This window comes from Mobula birostris, chromosome 8, assembly GCF_030028105.1.
Source record: "Mobula birostris isolate sMobBir1 chromosome 8, sMobBir1.hap1, whole genome shotgun sequence".
Classification (NCBI taxonomy): domain Eukaryota; kingdom Metazoa; phylum Chordata; class Chondrichthyes; order Myliobatiformes; family Myliobatidae; genus Mobula; species Mobula birostris.
Window position 1 is genome coordinate 120,725,974 of NC_092377.1, and position 15,877 is coordinate 120,741,850.

A 15,877-nucleotide genomic window follows, 5' to 3' on the forward strand; every position below is an offset into this window, starting at 1 on the left:
AATGCACTTGAGGTAAATCTGGAGGGCAAAGTGAGGGTATGAGATGGATCTGACAGCTAAGATTAAGAAAAATTCTAGGAGGTCCTTTAGCTCAGTAACGATTAAAAGGATGGTTAGTCAGAGAGGAGTTCCTGTTGGGGATCAGCAGGCTGTCTGTAACTTGAGGAGGCAGATAGGTTGAAATTATAAGAAATATTTCTCCTCAATGATTGCTGAACTGATTTACTGAAAATCACAATTGCTCAAGAGATGACAGAAAAAGGTGAAGACAGATTGGGGAACATACATATTCCCAGGGAGAAAGTATTTGTAGTCTTACAGTGATTTCTAGTGGATAAATCCCCTGGGGCTTACTAAGTGCTTCCTGGGACTCGTGGGAGGCTAGAGAGGAAACAGCGGAGGCCCTTATGGAGATATTTGCTTCATCATTTGTCACTGGGAAACGATGCCACTGAAGAATGGAATGAGGGGGATGTTGTTCCGTTGTTTGAGAACGATAGAAGGGATAAGCCAAGGAATGACAGAGTGGTGAATCTGACGACAATTGTGTGGAAGTTAGTGGTGGGCAATCGGAGGGAAAGGATGTCCCAGTATTTGGGTATACAGAGACTGATTAGGAGGAGTTTGCATGGTGTTGTGAGTGGAAAGTTGTGCAGTTGAACCTCTTTAGAGCTGTTTGCAGACTGACCAAAATTATAGATGAGGTTTGGCCTTAGAATGTCATCCATTTAGCAGAACCTACAATGGTAGGTTGGTCTAGTAGGAAACATTGCATGAAATCCTGGAGAGACAGTTCTGTGGATACAAAAATATGAGAGATATACAAGCGTTGTCAAGAAATATATGGAAGGACATAGTTCAATTAGGTCATGTGTCAGAGAATCCTTTAATGCCAAATGACTAAGAAAACAATCAAGAGCAAAATCATGAGGGCAAAGAGAGGGTGTGAGATGGATCGGGCAGAAAGGGTAAAGGAATATCCCAAGCGATTTTGCAGCATATTATGAGTAAAATGTGGTTACTAAGTGAGTAGATCCCTTTAAACATTGGTAGGACTACCTATATCTTGACCTGCAGGACATGGGTGAGATTATTAATGAATATTTCCCTTTTTTCACTGAGGAGATAATAATGATTACTCAAGGGAATTAAGTACAGTTGTTTTGGAGACTGCTCATCCAGAAAGGGTGATATTTGCAACCTTCCAGTGTATTGGTGGATAAATCCCTATTTTGGACCTGACTAGGAATACTATCAGGAGGGCAAAGAGAGAGAGTGTGAGATGTATTTGGCAGATAAAGTTAAGGTAAAACCCAAGAAGTTCTGTCGTGGTTAGCTGAACTTTACAGCGGCAGTCATGTGTGTTCAATTCCCTCTACTGTCATTAAAGAGTTTGTACTATCTCCCCGTGACTGCAGTAGGTTTCCACTGGGTATTCCTGTTTCCCACCACAGTGCAAAAACCTTAGTGTGTCACAATGGTGGGGCATTGGGAGCAAGGGTGGACCCAAATGAAAGACACATCTTGTGAGGGTAATTAAATTGAGTTTATTGTTTGATACCAGGAGAGCAAAGCAGAAGCAGGAATAGCGCACTGGACAAGGACTCAGGACTACAACTAGGCTGGGACTAGGGGTCTGGGCTAGGACTCAGACTTGGACCCCAGAACTAGCGGCGACCTGAAGAGGCTACGGTATGGACTCTGATCCAGAGACAGGGCAAGGACCCAGTACCTGGGTCATGCCCCAGGCACGGACCCCAGAACCAGGCATGCACATGACATGTGCTAGGGAGAGGAGGAACATGGAAAAAACAAAGCTTCTGTCTCCGGAGAGCAGGGAACCATGGACACATACACAGAACACAGAGTCGGGACCCCTCCTTGGGTACAGGACATAGGGCCGGGACTCGCACACAGAACAGATAGCCAGGACTCCTCCTTGGGTACAGGACATAGGGCCGGGACTCATGACTCATGACCCCTCGCGGGGCAACGGCAAGACGGCCTGACTTACCCCACGGAGGCGAGGACAAGACACGACAAGACATGACCCCCCTCAGGGCAACGGCAAGATGGCCTGACTTACCCCACGGAGGCGAAGACAAGACACGACCAACATGAATGAACACCAGACAGTACCTGTCTAGCTCCGGCGATAGAACTAGACCGAGATGCAGTCAAGGGCTGCAGACGAGGACTAGAGGCGAGAGGGGCAGAGAAGGGATTGAGACAGCGGGGTAGGACCACCAGGGCCGGGACTCGACTCGGAACTTAGATGCCGCCAGGACCGGGATTTGACTTGGAGCCTCCGAGTAGTGGCGAGCTCTCGACTCGGCCCGGGAACAGTAAATAGCGGTTCTTGATTCCCTCCAGCGGGTTAACTGACTGACCCACCTCGGTGGAAACTTTGCAGGCTCACTTTCGCGAAGTAACTTGACAAGGTTGCTCCGGTGAGGAAAGGCGAATTACCAGCACTCGCTTCGGGCTGAGACAAGGCTTGCTCCGGCCAGATGACATTGGCACGCCGTGACTTTGGTGACTTTGCTGACGCTCCTGCGCCGAACAGCTGAAAACCGGAGACTATAAACTACCGGTTCAGCCAAGAGTAAATTGCCTCCAATCACCAAGGCCGAGGGACACGGGAAAACAGGGAACCAAAGGGGAACAGGGAGTAAACGGTCCGGATCGTAACATAAACAAAGTAAATTTAAAGAGACCCTGATCCGGACATGACATAGTGTTAGTAGTTAGTGAGCATGCTAATTTGGCACTGGAGGCAGGGCTACCCCCAGCTCATACTGGTACTGTGTTGTTCATTGAGGTAAACAAGTATTTCACTGAATGTTTCAATGATTCAATGCAGATGTAACACATAAAACAAATCTTTAATCTGATCTTTCATTATTTTAAGATTAAAATGGATCCCAAGGAGAATTAGCTCACTTTCGAAGCTAGAAGGTCTGCTTATGTCTTGAGCCGCAGAAACATGTTGAGAGAAAAGAAGCTTTAGCACATTGACATTCATCAGTTGGGCATTAAATACAGAACTAGAGCATTGGGTTGCCCTTGAATAAGTTATTGGCGAGGCTGCAATTGGAACATGGTGTAGAGTTTTGGTCACCCTTTGATATGAAAGATGTAGTGAAACCGCAAATTGGGCAGAGAATTGCAAGGCTGTTACCACTGCTGAGTTTTCCACTCTAGGTGATTATTTCTTGTAATGTAGGAAGTGATGATAATGTAGAAATATATAAAATCATGGTGTGGCAAGGATGAGGTGGATGTCTTTCCACAGTTCAGGAGAGCCCAAAGCTTGGGGCATATGTTTAGGGTGAAGAGGAAGGATCTAAATAGGACATGAGGGGCAATTCTTTCACCCATGGGGTGGTGAGTTTCTAGACCGAGCTCCCAGAGAAAGTGGGAGCAGCAAGTATAATGGTATCATTGAAGGGACACTGTATGGAAAGGCAGGGTTAGAATGGATAAAGTTGACCACAGAAATTGGGATTATCCAGCTGGGCAGAGAGATCATTACAGACACATTGGAATGAATGTCCTAAATCCTGCTGTATCAAGTGCTCGGCTGAATGGCCTGCATTATGTACATTCCTCTGTCTCCGAATGACTTAACCTATGTCCTTGGGTGTGGCCTCATAATTAGAATCCCAATTGCTTCCAGGGAGGGGATTCTGTGGAATGTGAGTTGAACTGAAGTTCTAACCCTCTTCTGCGAGGTCCATGCCTCATCTGTAGCTTTATCAGTTTCACCTCTGACCCCTACAGCCTTTAAACCCTTAAGAAACCGCCCCGCCCCCACCCCCGCAACCCATACACTCCTGCCCATCTCTTTGACTCCTAACCGCTCCCTGCCACTGCGAACCACAGCTAACTTTTTGCTTTCACAACCTTCTCTTTGGTAGGGTGTCCATCTCTGAGCTCAGAGGAACATTAAATCACCTCCCTTCCTTTCCGTTATGGAGAATCACCCTTAGTGAACTGTGCCTGGTGTGGGACAGGCTGAGCGAACACAGGTTCTGTATTTTACAATGCAATGTTACAATCGAGGAGACGTCCATGAGAAGGTTCTGAAGGAATCAGTGATATTCTCAAATGAACTTCAGCTGACTATCGGTGCCCAAATGAAATGTTGGCCATCAGACAACCTCAGTGATAGAACCAGATCCAGAAGATGTTTGTTTCCCGAAGGGAAAACCTGCCTCTCCCTGTCATGCCTCATATTTCAATGTAACCTTCCCACCTGGAATGTGAGGGTCATGTCCAATGTGTGTCTTGGCTGGGAAAATGATGGAACTGTAGCTGGTCAGTCAGTGGCTGTTGCAGGGGAGAGTGAGGGATGGAGTTTCACAGTACAAAACTTCCTTGGGTGCTGAAGTCAATTTAGCAACAATTCCCAGTTTACGTGCTTCGGAATGATGTGTGTGCTTTTCAGGAGGGCAGAGCGAGACTTTGGTGGTGAGTGAACAATTGGATTCTTGGAAGTGCATGCGGCTGGGTGATCTGGAAGACCGTGTGAGGAATCTGGAGCAGCAGCTGGATGACCTTCCACTCATAAGGGAGAATGAGGCAGTCACAGATGAGAGCTACAGGGAGGTAGTCACACCTAGACTGCAGGAATCAGGTCATTGGGTGACAGTCAGAGGGGGAAGACGAAGGTGAATAGACAGTAAGTGCAGAGCACCCCTGTAGCCATTCCCCTGAATAAGAAGTTTACCGTCCTGGATACTGATGGCGGGGAGGACCGACCAGGGGTTAGCCACGGTGGCAGCGCCGCCGGCACTGAGTCTGACCCTGTGGTGCAGAAGGGTGGGACGGAGAAGAGGAGAGCTGCCATCATTGGAGACTCTATAGTCAGGGGAGCAGACAGGAGATTTTGTGGACGTGAGACGGACACCCACATGGTGTGTTGCCTCCCGGGTGCCAGCGTCGGGGGTATCTGACTGGTTGCACAACATCCTGGTATGAGAAGGAAAGCAACCAGAAGACGTGATACATTTTGGTACCAACGACGTAGGCAGGAAGAGGGATAAGGTCCTGAAGTGTGAGTTTCGGGAACTAGGCAGAAGGCTGAAGAACAGGACCTCAAGGGTGGCGTTCTCAGGTCTGCTGCCAGTGCTAAATGATACTGATGGTAAGAACTGGAGGAGATGGCAGTTGAATGCATGGCTAAGGAGTTGGTGCAGGGGGCAGTGTTTGAGATTTTTGGATCATTGGGATCTCTTCTGGGGAAGGTGGGACCTGTACAGATTGGATGGGTTGCACCTGAACTTGAGGGTGAGCAATATCCTTGCAGGTAGGTTTGCTAGCATGGTTCGGGAGGGTTTAAACTAATTTGCAAGGGGGATGGGACCCAAAGTGATAGAGCAGTGGAAGAAGTGCATGGAGTAAAGCCAGATCTAACATATAGAGAGGCTTTGAGGAAAGAGAAGCAGAATAAAGGGTGTAAAGGTAGTAAGGTCGAAGGGCTAAAGCGCGTATACTTCAGTGCAAGAAGAATCAGGAACAAAGGTGATGAACTGAGAGCTTGCATATGTACATGGAATTATGATGTAGTGACCATTACAGAAGCTTGGCTGGCACCAGGGCAGGAATGGATTCTCAATGTTCCTGGATTTCAGTGTTCTAAAAGGGATAGAGAGGAGAGAAAGTGGGAGGTGGGGTGGCATTACTGATCAGGGATAGTATTACAGCTACAGAAATGGTGGGTAGCGTAGCAGGATCCATTTTTGCGTCGGTATGGAAGTCAGGAACAGGAAGGGAGCAGTTACTCTGTTGGGGGCAATCTATAGGCCCCCTGGTAGCAGCAGTTATACCAAGGAGCAGATTTTAGAAAGTTGCAAAAATTACAGGGTTGTTATCATGGGTGACTTTAAATACCCTAATATTGATTGGCTCCTGATTATTTCCAAGGCTTTAGATGGGGCAGAGTTTGTTAAGCGTGTCCAGGACGGATTCCTGTCACAGTATGTTGACCGGCCAACTAGGGGGAATGACATACTAGATATAGTACTAGGTAATGAAACGGGTCAGGTCACAGACCTCTCGGTGGGTGAGTATCTGGGGGACAGTGACCACCGCTCCCTGGCCTTTAGCATTATCATGGAAAAGGATAGAATCAGAGAGGACAGGAAAATTTTTAATTGGGGAAGGACAAATTATGAGGCTATAAGGCTAGAACTTGCGGGTGTGAATTGGGATGATGTTTTTGCAGGGAAATGTACTATGGACATGTGGTCAATGTTTAGAGATCTCTTGCAGGATATTAGGGATAAACTTGTCCCGGTGAGGAAGATAAAGAATGGAAGGGTGAAGGAACCATGGGTGACAAGTGAGGTGGAAAATCTAGTCAGGTGGAAGAAGGCAGCATACATGAGGTTTAGGAAGCAAGGATCAGATGGGTCTATTGAGGAATATAGGGTAGCAAGAAAGGAGCTGAAGAAGGGGCTGAGGAGAGAAAGAAGGGGGCATGAGAAGGCTTTGGTGAGTAGGGTAAAGGAAAACCCCGAGGTATTCTTCAATTATGTGAAGAACAAAAGGATGACAGGAGTGAAGGTAGGACCGATTAGAGATAAAGGTGGGAAGATGTGCCTGGAGGCTGTGGAAGTGAGCGTGGTCCCCAATGAACACTTCACTTCAGTATTCACCAATGAGAGGGAACTTGATGATGGTGAGGACAATATGAGTGAGGTTGATGCTCTGGAGCATATTGATATTAAGGGAGAGGAGGTGCAAAATACATTAGGATGGATAAGTCCCCGGGGCCTGACAGAATATTCCCCAGGCTGCTCCAAGAGTCGAAGGAAGAGATTGCTGAATCTCTGGCTAGGATCTTTATGTCCTCGTTGTCCACGGGAATGGTACCGGAGGATTGGAGGGAGGCGAATGTCGTCCTCTTGTTCAAAAAAGATAGTAGGGATAGTCCAGGTAATTATCAACCACTGAGCCTTACGTCTGTGGTGGGAAAGCTGTTGGAAAAGATTCTTAGAGATAGGATCTATAGGCATTTAGAGAATCATGGTCTGATCAGGGACAGTCAGCATGTCTTTGTGAAGGGCAGATCGTCTCTAAAAAGCCTGATGGAATTATTTGAGGAGGTGACCAGACGTATAGATGAGGGTAGCGCAGTAGATGTGACCTACATGGATTTTAGTAAGGCATTTGACAAGCATCCACATGGTAGGCTTATTCATAAAGTCAGAAGGAATGGGATCCAGGGAAGTTTGGCCAGGTGGATTCAGAATTGGCTTGCCTGCAGAAAGCAAAGGGTCATGGTGGAGGGGGTACATTCGGATTGGAGGGTTGTGACTACTGGTGTCCCACAAGGACCAGTTCTGGGACTCTACTTTTCGTGATTTTTATTAACGACCTGGATGTGGGGGTGGAAGGGTGGGTTGGCAAGTTTGCAGACAACGCAAAGTTTGGTGGTGTTGTGGATAGTGTAGGGGATTTTCAAAGATTGCAGAGAGACATTGATAGGATGCAGAAGTGGGCTGAGAAGTAGCAGATGGAGTTCAACCTGGAGAAGTGTGAGGTGGTACTCTTTGGACAGACAAACCCCAAGGCAAAGTACAAAGTAAATGGCAGGATACTTGGTAGTGTGGATGAGCAGACGGATCTGGGCATACATGCCTACAGATCCCTGAAAGTTGTCTCACAGGTAGATAGGGTAGTTAAGAAAGCTTATGGGGTGTTAGCTTTCATGATTCGAGGGATAGAGTTTAAGAGTCGCACCGTAACGATGCAGCTCTATAAAACTCTGATTAGGCCACATTTAGAGTACTGTGTCCAGTTCTGGTCGCCTCACTCTTGGAAGGATGTGGAAGCATTGGAAAGGGTACAGAGTAGAATTACCAGGATGCTGCCTGGTTTAGAGAGTATGGGTTGTGATCAGAGATTAAGGGAGCTAGGGCTTTACTCTCTGGAGAGAAGAAGGATGAGAGGAGGCATGATAGGGGTATACAAGATATTAAGAGGAATAGATAGAGTGGATAGCCAGCGCCTCTTCCCCAGGGCGCCACTGCTCAATACAAGAGGACATGGCTTTAAGGTAAAGTTCTAGGGGGATATTAGAGGAAAGTTTTTTACTCAGAGAGTGGTTGGTGTGTAGAATGCACTGCCTGAGTAGGTGGTGGAGGCAGATACACTAGTGAAATTTAGGAGACTTCTGGACAGGTATATGGAGGAATTTAATGTGGGGGGTTATATGGGAGGCAGTGTTTGATGGTTGGCACAACATTGTGGGCCAAAGGGCCTGTACTGTGCTGCACTGTAATATTCTGTGCTCTATGAAGAGGAGGGTAAACCTGACAAGATGAGAGATATTCAAGTTTGGTCAAGGAAAATATGGAAGGACAAGGTAAAATCAGGAGGCAAAGAGTGAGAGTGTGAGATGGATTTGGCCGATAAGATTAAGATAAAACCCAAGAAGTTCTATAGTGTTTAGCATAAACTTTACAGGGGCAGCCATGTGTGTTTAATGCCTTCTGTTGTCTTTAAGAAGTCTGTACTCTCTCCCTGCGACTGCAGTGGGTTTCCATTGGGCATTCTAGATTCCTGCCACAGTGCTAAAGCTTAGTGTTAGTAACTTGTGAGCTTGCTACGTTGGCACTGAAAGCAGGGTGACACTTACGGCTGCCTCCAGCTCATCCTTGTACTGTGTTGTTCATCAAGACACACGAGCATTTCACTGAATGTTTCAGTGATTCAATGTAGATGTAACACAAAAACAAATCTTTAATCTGATCTGTCACTATCTTAAGATTAAAATAATAACTAAGGAGAAATAGCTCACTTCAGAAGCTAAGAAAGTCTGTTTATGTCCTGAGCTGCAGGAACATGTTGGGAGTGTAATTGGACAGAGTATGAGTACACAGTTCATTGAAAGGAGCATCACAGATAGAGATGGTGTTGAAAGGGGCTTTTAGCATGCTGGCCTGCATCAGTCAGTGCGCTGAGTATGGGGATTGGGCACGTGATGCTGAATTTCTCTCTGTCAATGGTAAGGCTGCATTAGAAGTACTGTGTGGAGCTTAGGTCACTTTATTATAGAAAAGGTTTGCTCAGACTGGAAAGAATGCAATGAAGCTTTACAAGAATATTGCCAAGCCTGAAAGTTAATAGCAAGAGGTTGAACAGGCAAAGATTCCTTGGAACTTAATGGTATATAATGGAAGATATATACAGTCGTATATAAAATCACAAGAGGGTAAAGGTGGCCACAGCCTTTTCCCAGGGCAGGAGAGTCCAGATGTTCTCCAGTTGTTGGCCACTGCTGCTCATCTACCTGTATCTTCAGTGACTCAGTCCCACATTCTGCACTGGGCAGGGTTCAATGGTGTTTAGAGCAGGGAATCGGAACAATTATCCTCACTGGTTAATGGTGGTGTTTCTGTGCAACACCAGCTTTCTCCCACCCCTGTCCATCACACCCCTCACTATGCTTCTAATTCCTCCATAATCTGATTATCGAGCCATTCCCGGTGGGGTTGAGGTTAGTTCCACCTTCTCTCTCTCTCTCTCTGTGGGAGAAGTTTCCCCTGAGTTCTCTCTGATCTCTCAGTGAATACCCTGTATTAATGACCCTGTGTCCAGTTCCAGACACAAGTGGAGGTATCTTCTCCCCATCAAACATGTCTGTAACCTTCTGTCCCACAGGACAACCCTGAGACTTCCCTTTCCCAGCCAGTGCTGTGATTCTGATCTGTGACTATTTAGTGTGAACCTTTAATTCACCACGGTGACCAGAACCATGTGTAGTCTCTCAAGGATTGCCTGAACAATGCTCTTTACAAAGTCGACATATCCCTCCACTTTCCATTCTGTCCCACTGGTCAGGATCCGAGGGTTCTGCTGACTTCTGTGTGACGTTATTAATCTCCGTCGGTGTCGGTGTCACTGAGCACAGCTGGTCCAGTGGGCAGGCTTGGAGTGGGGAAGTGTGTATCATCTCTGTCTTTTCACACGGTGCAGTGTTCCTGCACTGTGCTCCCACTCCTGCAGGGAGGAATGTCAGTTAGTGTACAACTGATAGAGATCGTCTGTATTTCCTGTTGCAGGAAGTCCTGCAGGAGGAGGCCAGTGATCACCTGACACACCCACCGTCTGGGGAATCTGCTGCCTGGACCCAGCCTGAAAACCTGCTGCTACCCTCGTCTGCCCTGACCTGCTCTGAACACATCACTGAATACAACTCATCTGATTCTGAGAAGCTCTGACTCCAGAAACAAACTGGAGACCCTCATCCTGAACCAATGGTGTTTGATCACAGTTATTGCACTGAAAATGTCTTGTGTTGCCTGCTCAGACCCTCTGTCTGCCCCACTGATGGTCAATAAAAGAGTGATAGTGATGTGACTCCTGTGATGTGTACTACCCTCTGAAAGTGATGAAAATTACCCTGAACAACCCATCTGCTGATGATCAGCCAACATGGCGAGTGGGGGAGTGGGGAGAGGGGAACATAGACAAAATGCTGGCCAAACTCATCAGATGAGGCAGCATCATCAATGGATTTAATCAGTCGGGTTCTGGGAAAGACCCATCATCAGGAATGGGAAGGAAGAGGGCAGATCCAGAATAAGGAGGTGGACAGGGGGAGGAGTAAACCAAATGTGTTTTCGGGACACGACTTTAACTTCATTGATGGCATGGAAGATTCCACAGTCCAAGTTCACGCCAGTAACATGCCCAGACTTTTTCTCCACGACATTGTTGACTGCATTGATGTAGCTTCCCTCACCCATGCTGATCTCATCAATTTCAGAAACCTTGCCTCCAGCTTCCACCCTGTCCTGAAAATAACTTGGCCCATCTGCAACACCTCCCTTCCCTTTTTTCAGACACCGTGTTTGATGGTCTTGTTCTGTGAGGTTTCTCTTCAAATGGGTTCCAGGGTGTTTCTTTGTTTTGTGGCTGCCTGCAGGCTGATAACTCTCAAAGTTGTAAATAATATACGTAAGGCCCTGGTTAGGGTTTCACTGCTATACTGTGAGGTATTTTATTTCATTAGTTTTCTACAAAAGCAATGTGTGCTGCTAGTAAGAGTATTCTGGCTTTGGCTAAAGATAAGGAGCTATGTTGTCCAACTAACGAATCTTATGTCAGACCATCAGGATTGTCTTGGCATATGTGGTAACTTTCTGCCCTTGGGAGGCAAGACAGCTGGGCGGGATGAGATTTCTGAAGGACAGTTAGTCTAGTTTGGAGTCCTTTGGTAGGAGGTGTGCAGAGAAGAGCATCAGGGAAGACACCTGGAGGATTCCACCTAATGCAAGGGCTGTTTTATGAGTCAAAGGATTCCAAGAAGGGAAATTCCACTTGTGGTGGGCGATGGGAACTCAGCGCCATAAGTAAAGTGATACACACAGTTACTACAGAAACCAGCTCCAATGCTGATGTGCACATTTTGTCTGGTTTAACTGTAATAGGCCCCTTTTCCCCCTTTTTGTGTTAACTGTTCGATATAGTTGGAAACTGGTAAATTTACTTTCTTTGTAATTTTATACTAGTGTACGATCTGTCATTCATTGGCGACCGATAATTGTGTATGGGTAGTTTTTCTACAGCAAACAACATCCTTATTTAATGCTCAGTTATATTGGCTCATATATGTCCAGGGGAAATCCCACCCAGCACCTGCCTCAACGCTTCCCACTGGGTCGGTTGCTGCACCCCTGCCACCCGAATCAATCCCAAACATCATCAGCCAGCACACACAGTACGTTTTACCAAGCACACTTTATAGATATTACTAAGTCTATGAAATTAATATAGATTCGATACAGAAAAGGAAATAATGGGGGAAAAAGCGCCAGACTTATTAATGTCCAAGTTCTTCGTGCACAACCGTTGGAGCTCAATAAATTCCTGGCGACCACCCGGATCATGTCGACTCACGGCTCGGGACCACCCGGAGTGATCGACCGGAGCCTTTCGCACATCCGCCGTCCTCTCCGTCTCTCCTCCGACTCCCCGCCAAAAACCCCGTCCACAGTCATATGAGACAGCATTATCACCCGAAAAAAAGATAACATGAATACCCATTGGCTAATAGCACCCTGCTATCTGTATTAACCCAAGCAAATGTCTAGCTAGAGACTTCCTCAGCATTTAACATAACAAAGAAGCATTCCCGAGTATAACATAAAAAAGCCATTTTAACTTTAACATACAAAAAAAAAGACCCCGTACACTCTCCCCCACCCACCACCAAATAAAAGTCATGCCCTCATGACGTTAACAGGGTTCACCAGTGCTCCTTGTAAGACACAAAACCCAACCCAGGTGCATAAAGCAGTGCCATAACTTCCCAGGGCAGTAGAGATCACACCCTGTTCTCCCGGCGTTGTATAAGTCAACCTCTCCGCGGGGTGCCTACTCCTCTGAGATCTCTGTACTTCCTCTGCTGACTCTTCCGGTTCGGACACCCCAGGTGACACCCCAGGCCAACCTGTCGGACCCTCACCCTAACGGGGACCCCTCGGCACCTGCGAGACCTCTGCCTCAGGTTCTGGCTCCACCCTCTCCTCCCCCAATCCCGGCTGTATTACAGGAGGCTCTGCAACACCCTCCCTCCTCTCCCCTAACTCAGTGAGGGAAGGGCCAGGAGCCTCTTCTCCCGGCACCGGGGAATCAGCGAATGGAAATAGGTACCACATGTCCGAATCATCGTCTTCCGATGACGTATCCCTTTTCGAGGTGGGGACCGGCCCCGTCTCTTTCGCAGCGGGCTCTTCCCTCGCAGAGTCCTCGTACTAGCCGTAAACTCCCATTCGGGCTCTGGGTCTACCTTCACCTCGCGACCCAAAGGCAACAGGTGGTTCCGATGGAATACCTTGACGGGCCCCTTCCCATTTTCGGGTCTCACCCGGTAAACAGGGAGATTCGGCATCTGACTCTCCACCACATAGGGGGTTGCTGCCCAACAATCCGCCAACTTGTGTTTACCAGGTAGTCCTAAATTCCGGATAAGGACTCCATCTCCCGGCAATAGCCGGACGAACTTTACTTTCTGATCATACCTCTTCTTATTCCGCTGATTCTGCTTGGTGGCCGCCGCCTCAGCCAACTCGTACGCCCTTCTCAACTCTCTCCTCATATCGGACACGTACTTCAGATATGGCTTCGAAGGTATTTCACCCGCTTCAGTCCCAAAACACAGATCAATGGGCAACGTCGCTTCCCGTCATTGCGAGTACAATTGTAACAGTGAACAAAATGACCGATGTGCTAACTCCACTTATTTTTCTGTCTGATCTCCAAAGTGCCGAGCATGTCCAGCAAGGTCCGGTTAAACCTCTCGGGCTGAGGATCACCCTGCGGGTGATCGGGGGTGGTTCTGGATTTCTCAACCCCAAGCATACCCGGTAATTCATGGATAAACCTGCTCTCGAAGTCCCGTCCCTGATCACTATGGATCCGCCGGGGAAGGCCATAATAGACAAAATACTTCTCCCATAACACCTTCGCCACTGTAGTCGCTTTCTGGCCCTTAGTAGGAAAAGCCTGCGCATATCTAGTGTAGTAATCCGTGAGGACCAGGACATTGGCGGTGTTGCTGGTGTCTGGCTCAATAGACAGGAAATCCATACACACCAGGTCCATGGGTCCCGCACTCTGCAAATGGGACAACGGCGCCGCCTGCGCAGGCAAGGTCTTCCTCCTGTCGCAACGGCTACAGGTCTTATAGTATTCTTCCACCTACCCCCTCATCCGGGGCCAGTAAAACCAGTCCTTGAGTAATCCATAGGTCTTCTCTACCCCTAAGTGCCCTAAATCATCATGTAGTGCCTGGAGCACAGTCTTCCGATACTTCTGAGGCATGACCAGCTGCCAGCGCCTGGGGTAGTCCGGGGACGACGTGACCGGGTACAAGACGTGGTTCTTCAGCTTCAACCGAGGCCACTCTTTCAGTAGTAGGGGAACGGAGGCATGCTTCGCCTTCTCCACCTGGGCCATATCACCCTGTCTAACCACGTACCAGATAGTGCTAATGCTCGGGTCATCACGCTGAGCTGCCCCACTTCCTGGGGGCTCAACTCCGGCAGCTGCCTGTTCCTCAGAGCAGTCACATTACAGTAAACAGTGGGTAGCGCGTCATCGTCAAACCCCAATTCATCCACTGCCCGATGCGTCTCCATCGGGGCTCCTGCTTCCCCCTCGCTCCCAACTTGACACATGGCCTTCACTCCCGGAGCAGGGACACTCTTCCACTCCTCAGCCGTGCCCGACACGTCATGCGCCCGAAGGGATAGAGCATCTGCATCGATGTGCCGACTCCCCGGCCGGTACTTCAGGCTGAACTCATACGCAGACAAGGCCGCTAACCACCGGTGCCTGTGTCTGCGCTCTTTTTAGAGATTGGAACGCCTCTTCACATTGAGCATCCCAGCTCGATCCAAAAGGCTCCCCCGGGTTCAATTATCCTCCTACCTCCGGCCCTCGGTCTCTCTTCCTCACAGGTGGATAACCACACAACAGCTGGCTTAATGGGTGACTCATTTTCGCATATCCTTTCACGAATCGCCGGTAATACCCAGAAAACCCCCCAAAACGAGCGTAAGGCGCTCACCTTCTGGGGTCTCGGCCAGGTTGGTTACTGCGGCTATCTTACCCGGATCAGTGGCCACTCCAAGTCGCGAGATTATGTGCCCGACATAGCTGACCGACGTCTTACAGAACTGACATTTATCCAGGGAAAGTTTTAACCCTCCCTCCTTCAGCCGACTCAGCACCTTCAGCAGCCGCTGCTCATGTTCCTCCAACGGAGATCCAAACACTATCAGGTCGTCCAGGTACACCAGTACCTCTAGCAGGCTTATATCCCCCACTGTCCGCTCCATGAGCTGCTGGAAGGTGGCTGGGGTCCCCGATATGCCTTGGGGCATTCGTTCGAACTGGAAAAATCCCAGGGGGCAGATAAAGGCCGTCTTCTCTTTATCGGTCTTGCTCATCGGAATCTGGTAATACCCACTCCGCAAATCCAATACACTGAACCACTGTTCACCACGCAGACAGGCCAATGTGTCTTCCACCCTTGGGACCGTATATAGGTCGGGAACAGTGCATCGGTTCAGGGTCCTATAGTCCACACACATGCGTACCTTCCCATTTTTCTTCCTTGCCACCAATATGGGGGACGCAAAGGGGCTTTGGGACTCCGCAATAATCCCTGCATCCTTCAACTGCCACACATCTTCCACCTCTGCTGGGGCCAACCGCCGCGACCTCTCTCTAAACGGGGTGTCATTTTTCACCCGAATAGTGTGCCGAGTGCTCTTGGAACATCGTACATCAAACTCGCCCTGAGAAAAGACATCCCCTAGCTTCAGCATCTTCTCCACCAGCCTGCTCTTATACTCCGGCGGTACAGGGGAGCCTTTAAAATTAAAGGCCTCCTTCGTCAGCCCCCCTGTTCTCCAATAGTTTTTCTCCATTGTGTCTCACGGGAACCAGGAACAAGTGCGCAAGGGGCATCCTGCGCTTAAAGGTGATCTCCCTCTCCGTTATGTTCCTTACCATCACCCCCATCCACCGTGCCTGTACAGCTGAGGGCCTCTGCATTTCAGGTCTCACCAGCGCCCCAGCCGGGAACCGGGACTCCCCTTCCAGGTCATCGGGGGCGTCTTCTAGCAGGGCCTCGCCCGCCGGTACTCTGGGGAATCTGGGGGTCCCCATCACTAATGCCACCTCCCCTGGCCGTATCATCTTAGCGCCTGAGTACACCACACCGTCCCTCGTTTGCACTCAGGATCCAGCCCCTGGGGGTCACCCACTCCTTCGTACACTGGGTGTACCGAGAGGGTCTCCAGAAAGTTCTCCCCCGCCTTCTTCTTACAGGCTCCCAAGAGCCGTCGCACCA

The 15,877-nt window shown here is 48.7% G+C and overlaps 1 protein-coding gene across 5 annotated transcripts in view; it reads left to right on the forward strand.

Moving 5' to 3' along the window:
- The window catches only part of LOC140201643 (uncharacterized), a 40,245-nt gene extending 29,879 nt beyond the window's left edge, over nt 1-10,366 (forward strand). For all 5 annotated transcript variants that reach the window (XM_072266073.1, XM_072266076.1, XM_072266078.1 and 2 more), the window contains one exon: nt 10,074-10,366. In XM_072266073.1, the coding sequence (XP_072122174.1) occupies nt 10,074-10,099 (26 nt within the window). In that variant the 3' untranslated portion in view covers nt 10,100-10,366. The remainder of the gene's footprint in view (nt 1-10,073) is intronic.
- Nucleotides 10,367-15,877: the final 5,511 nt, after the last annotated feature.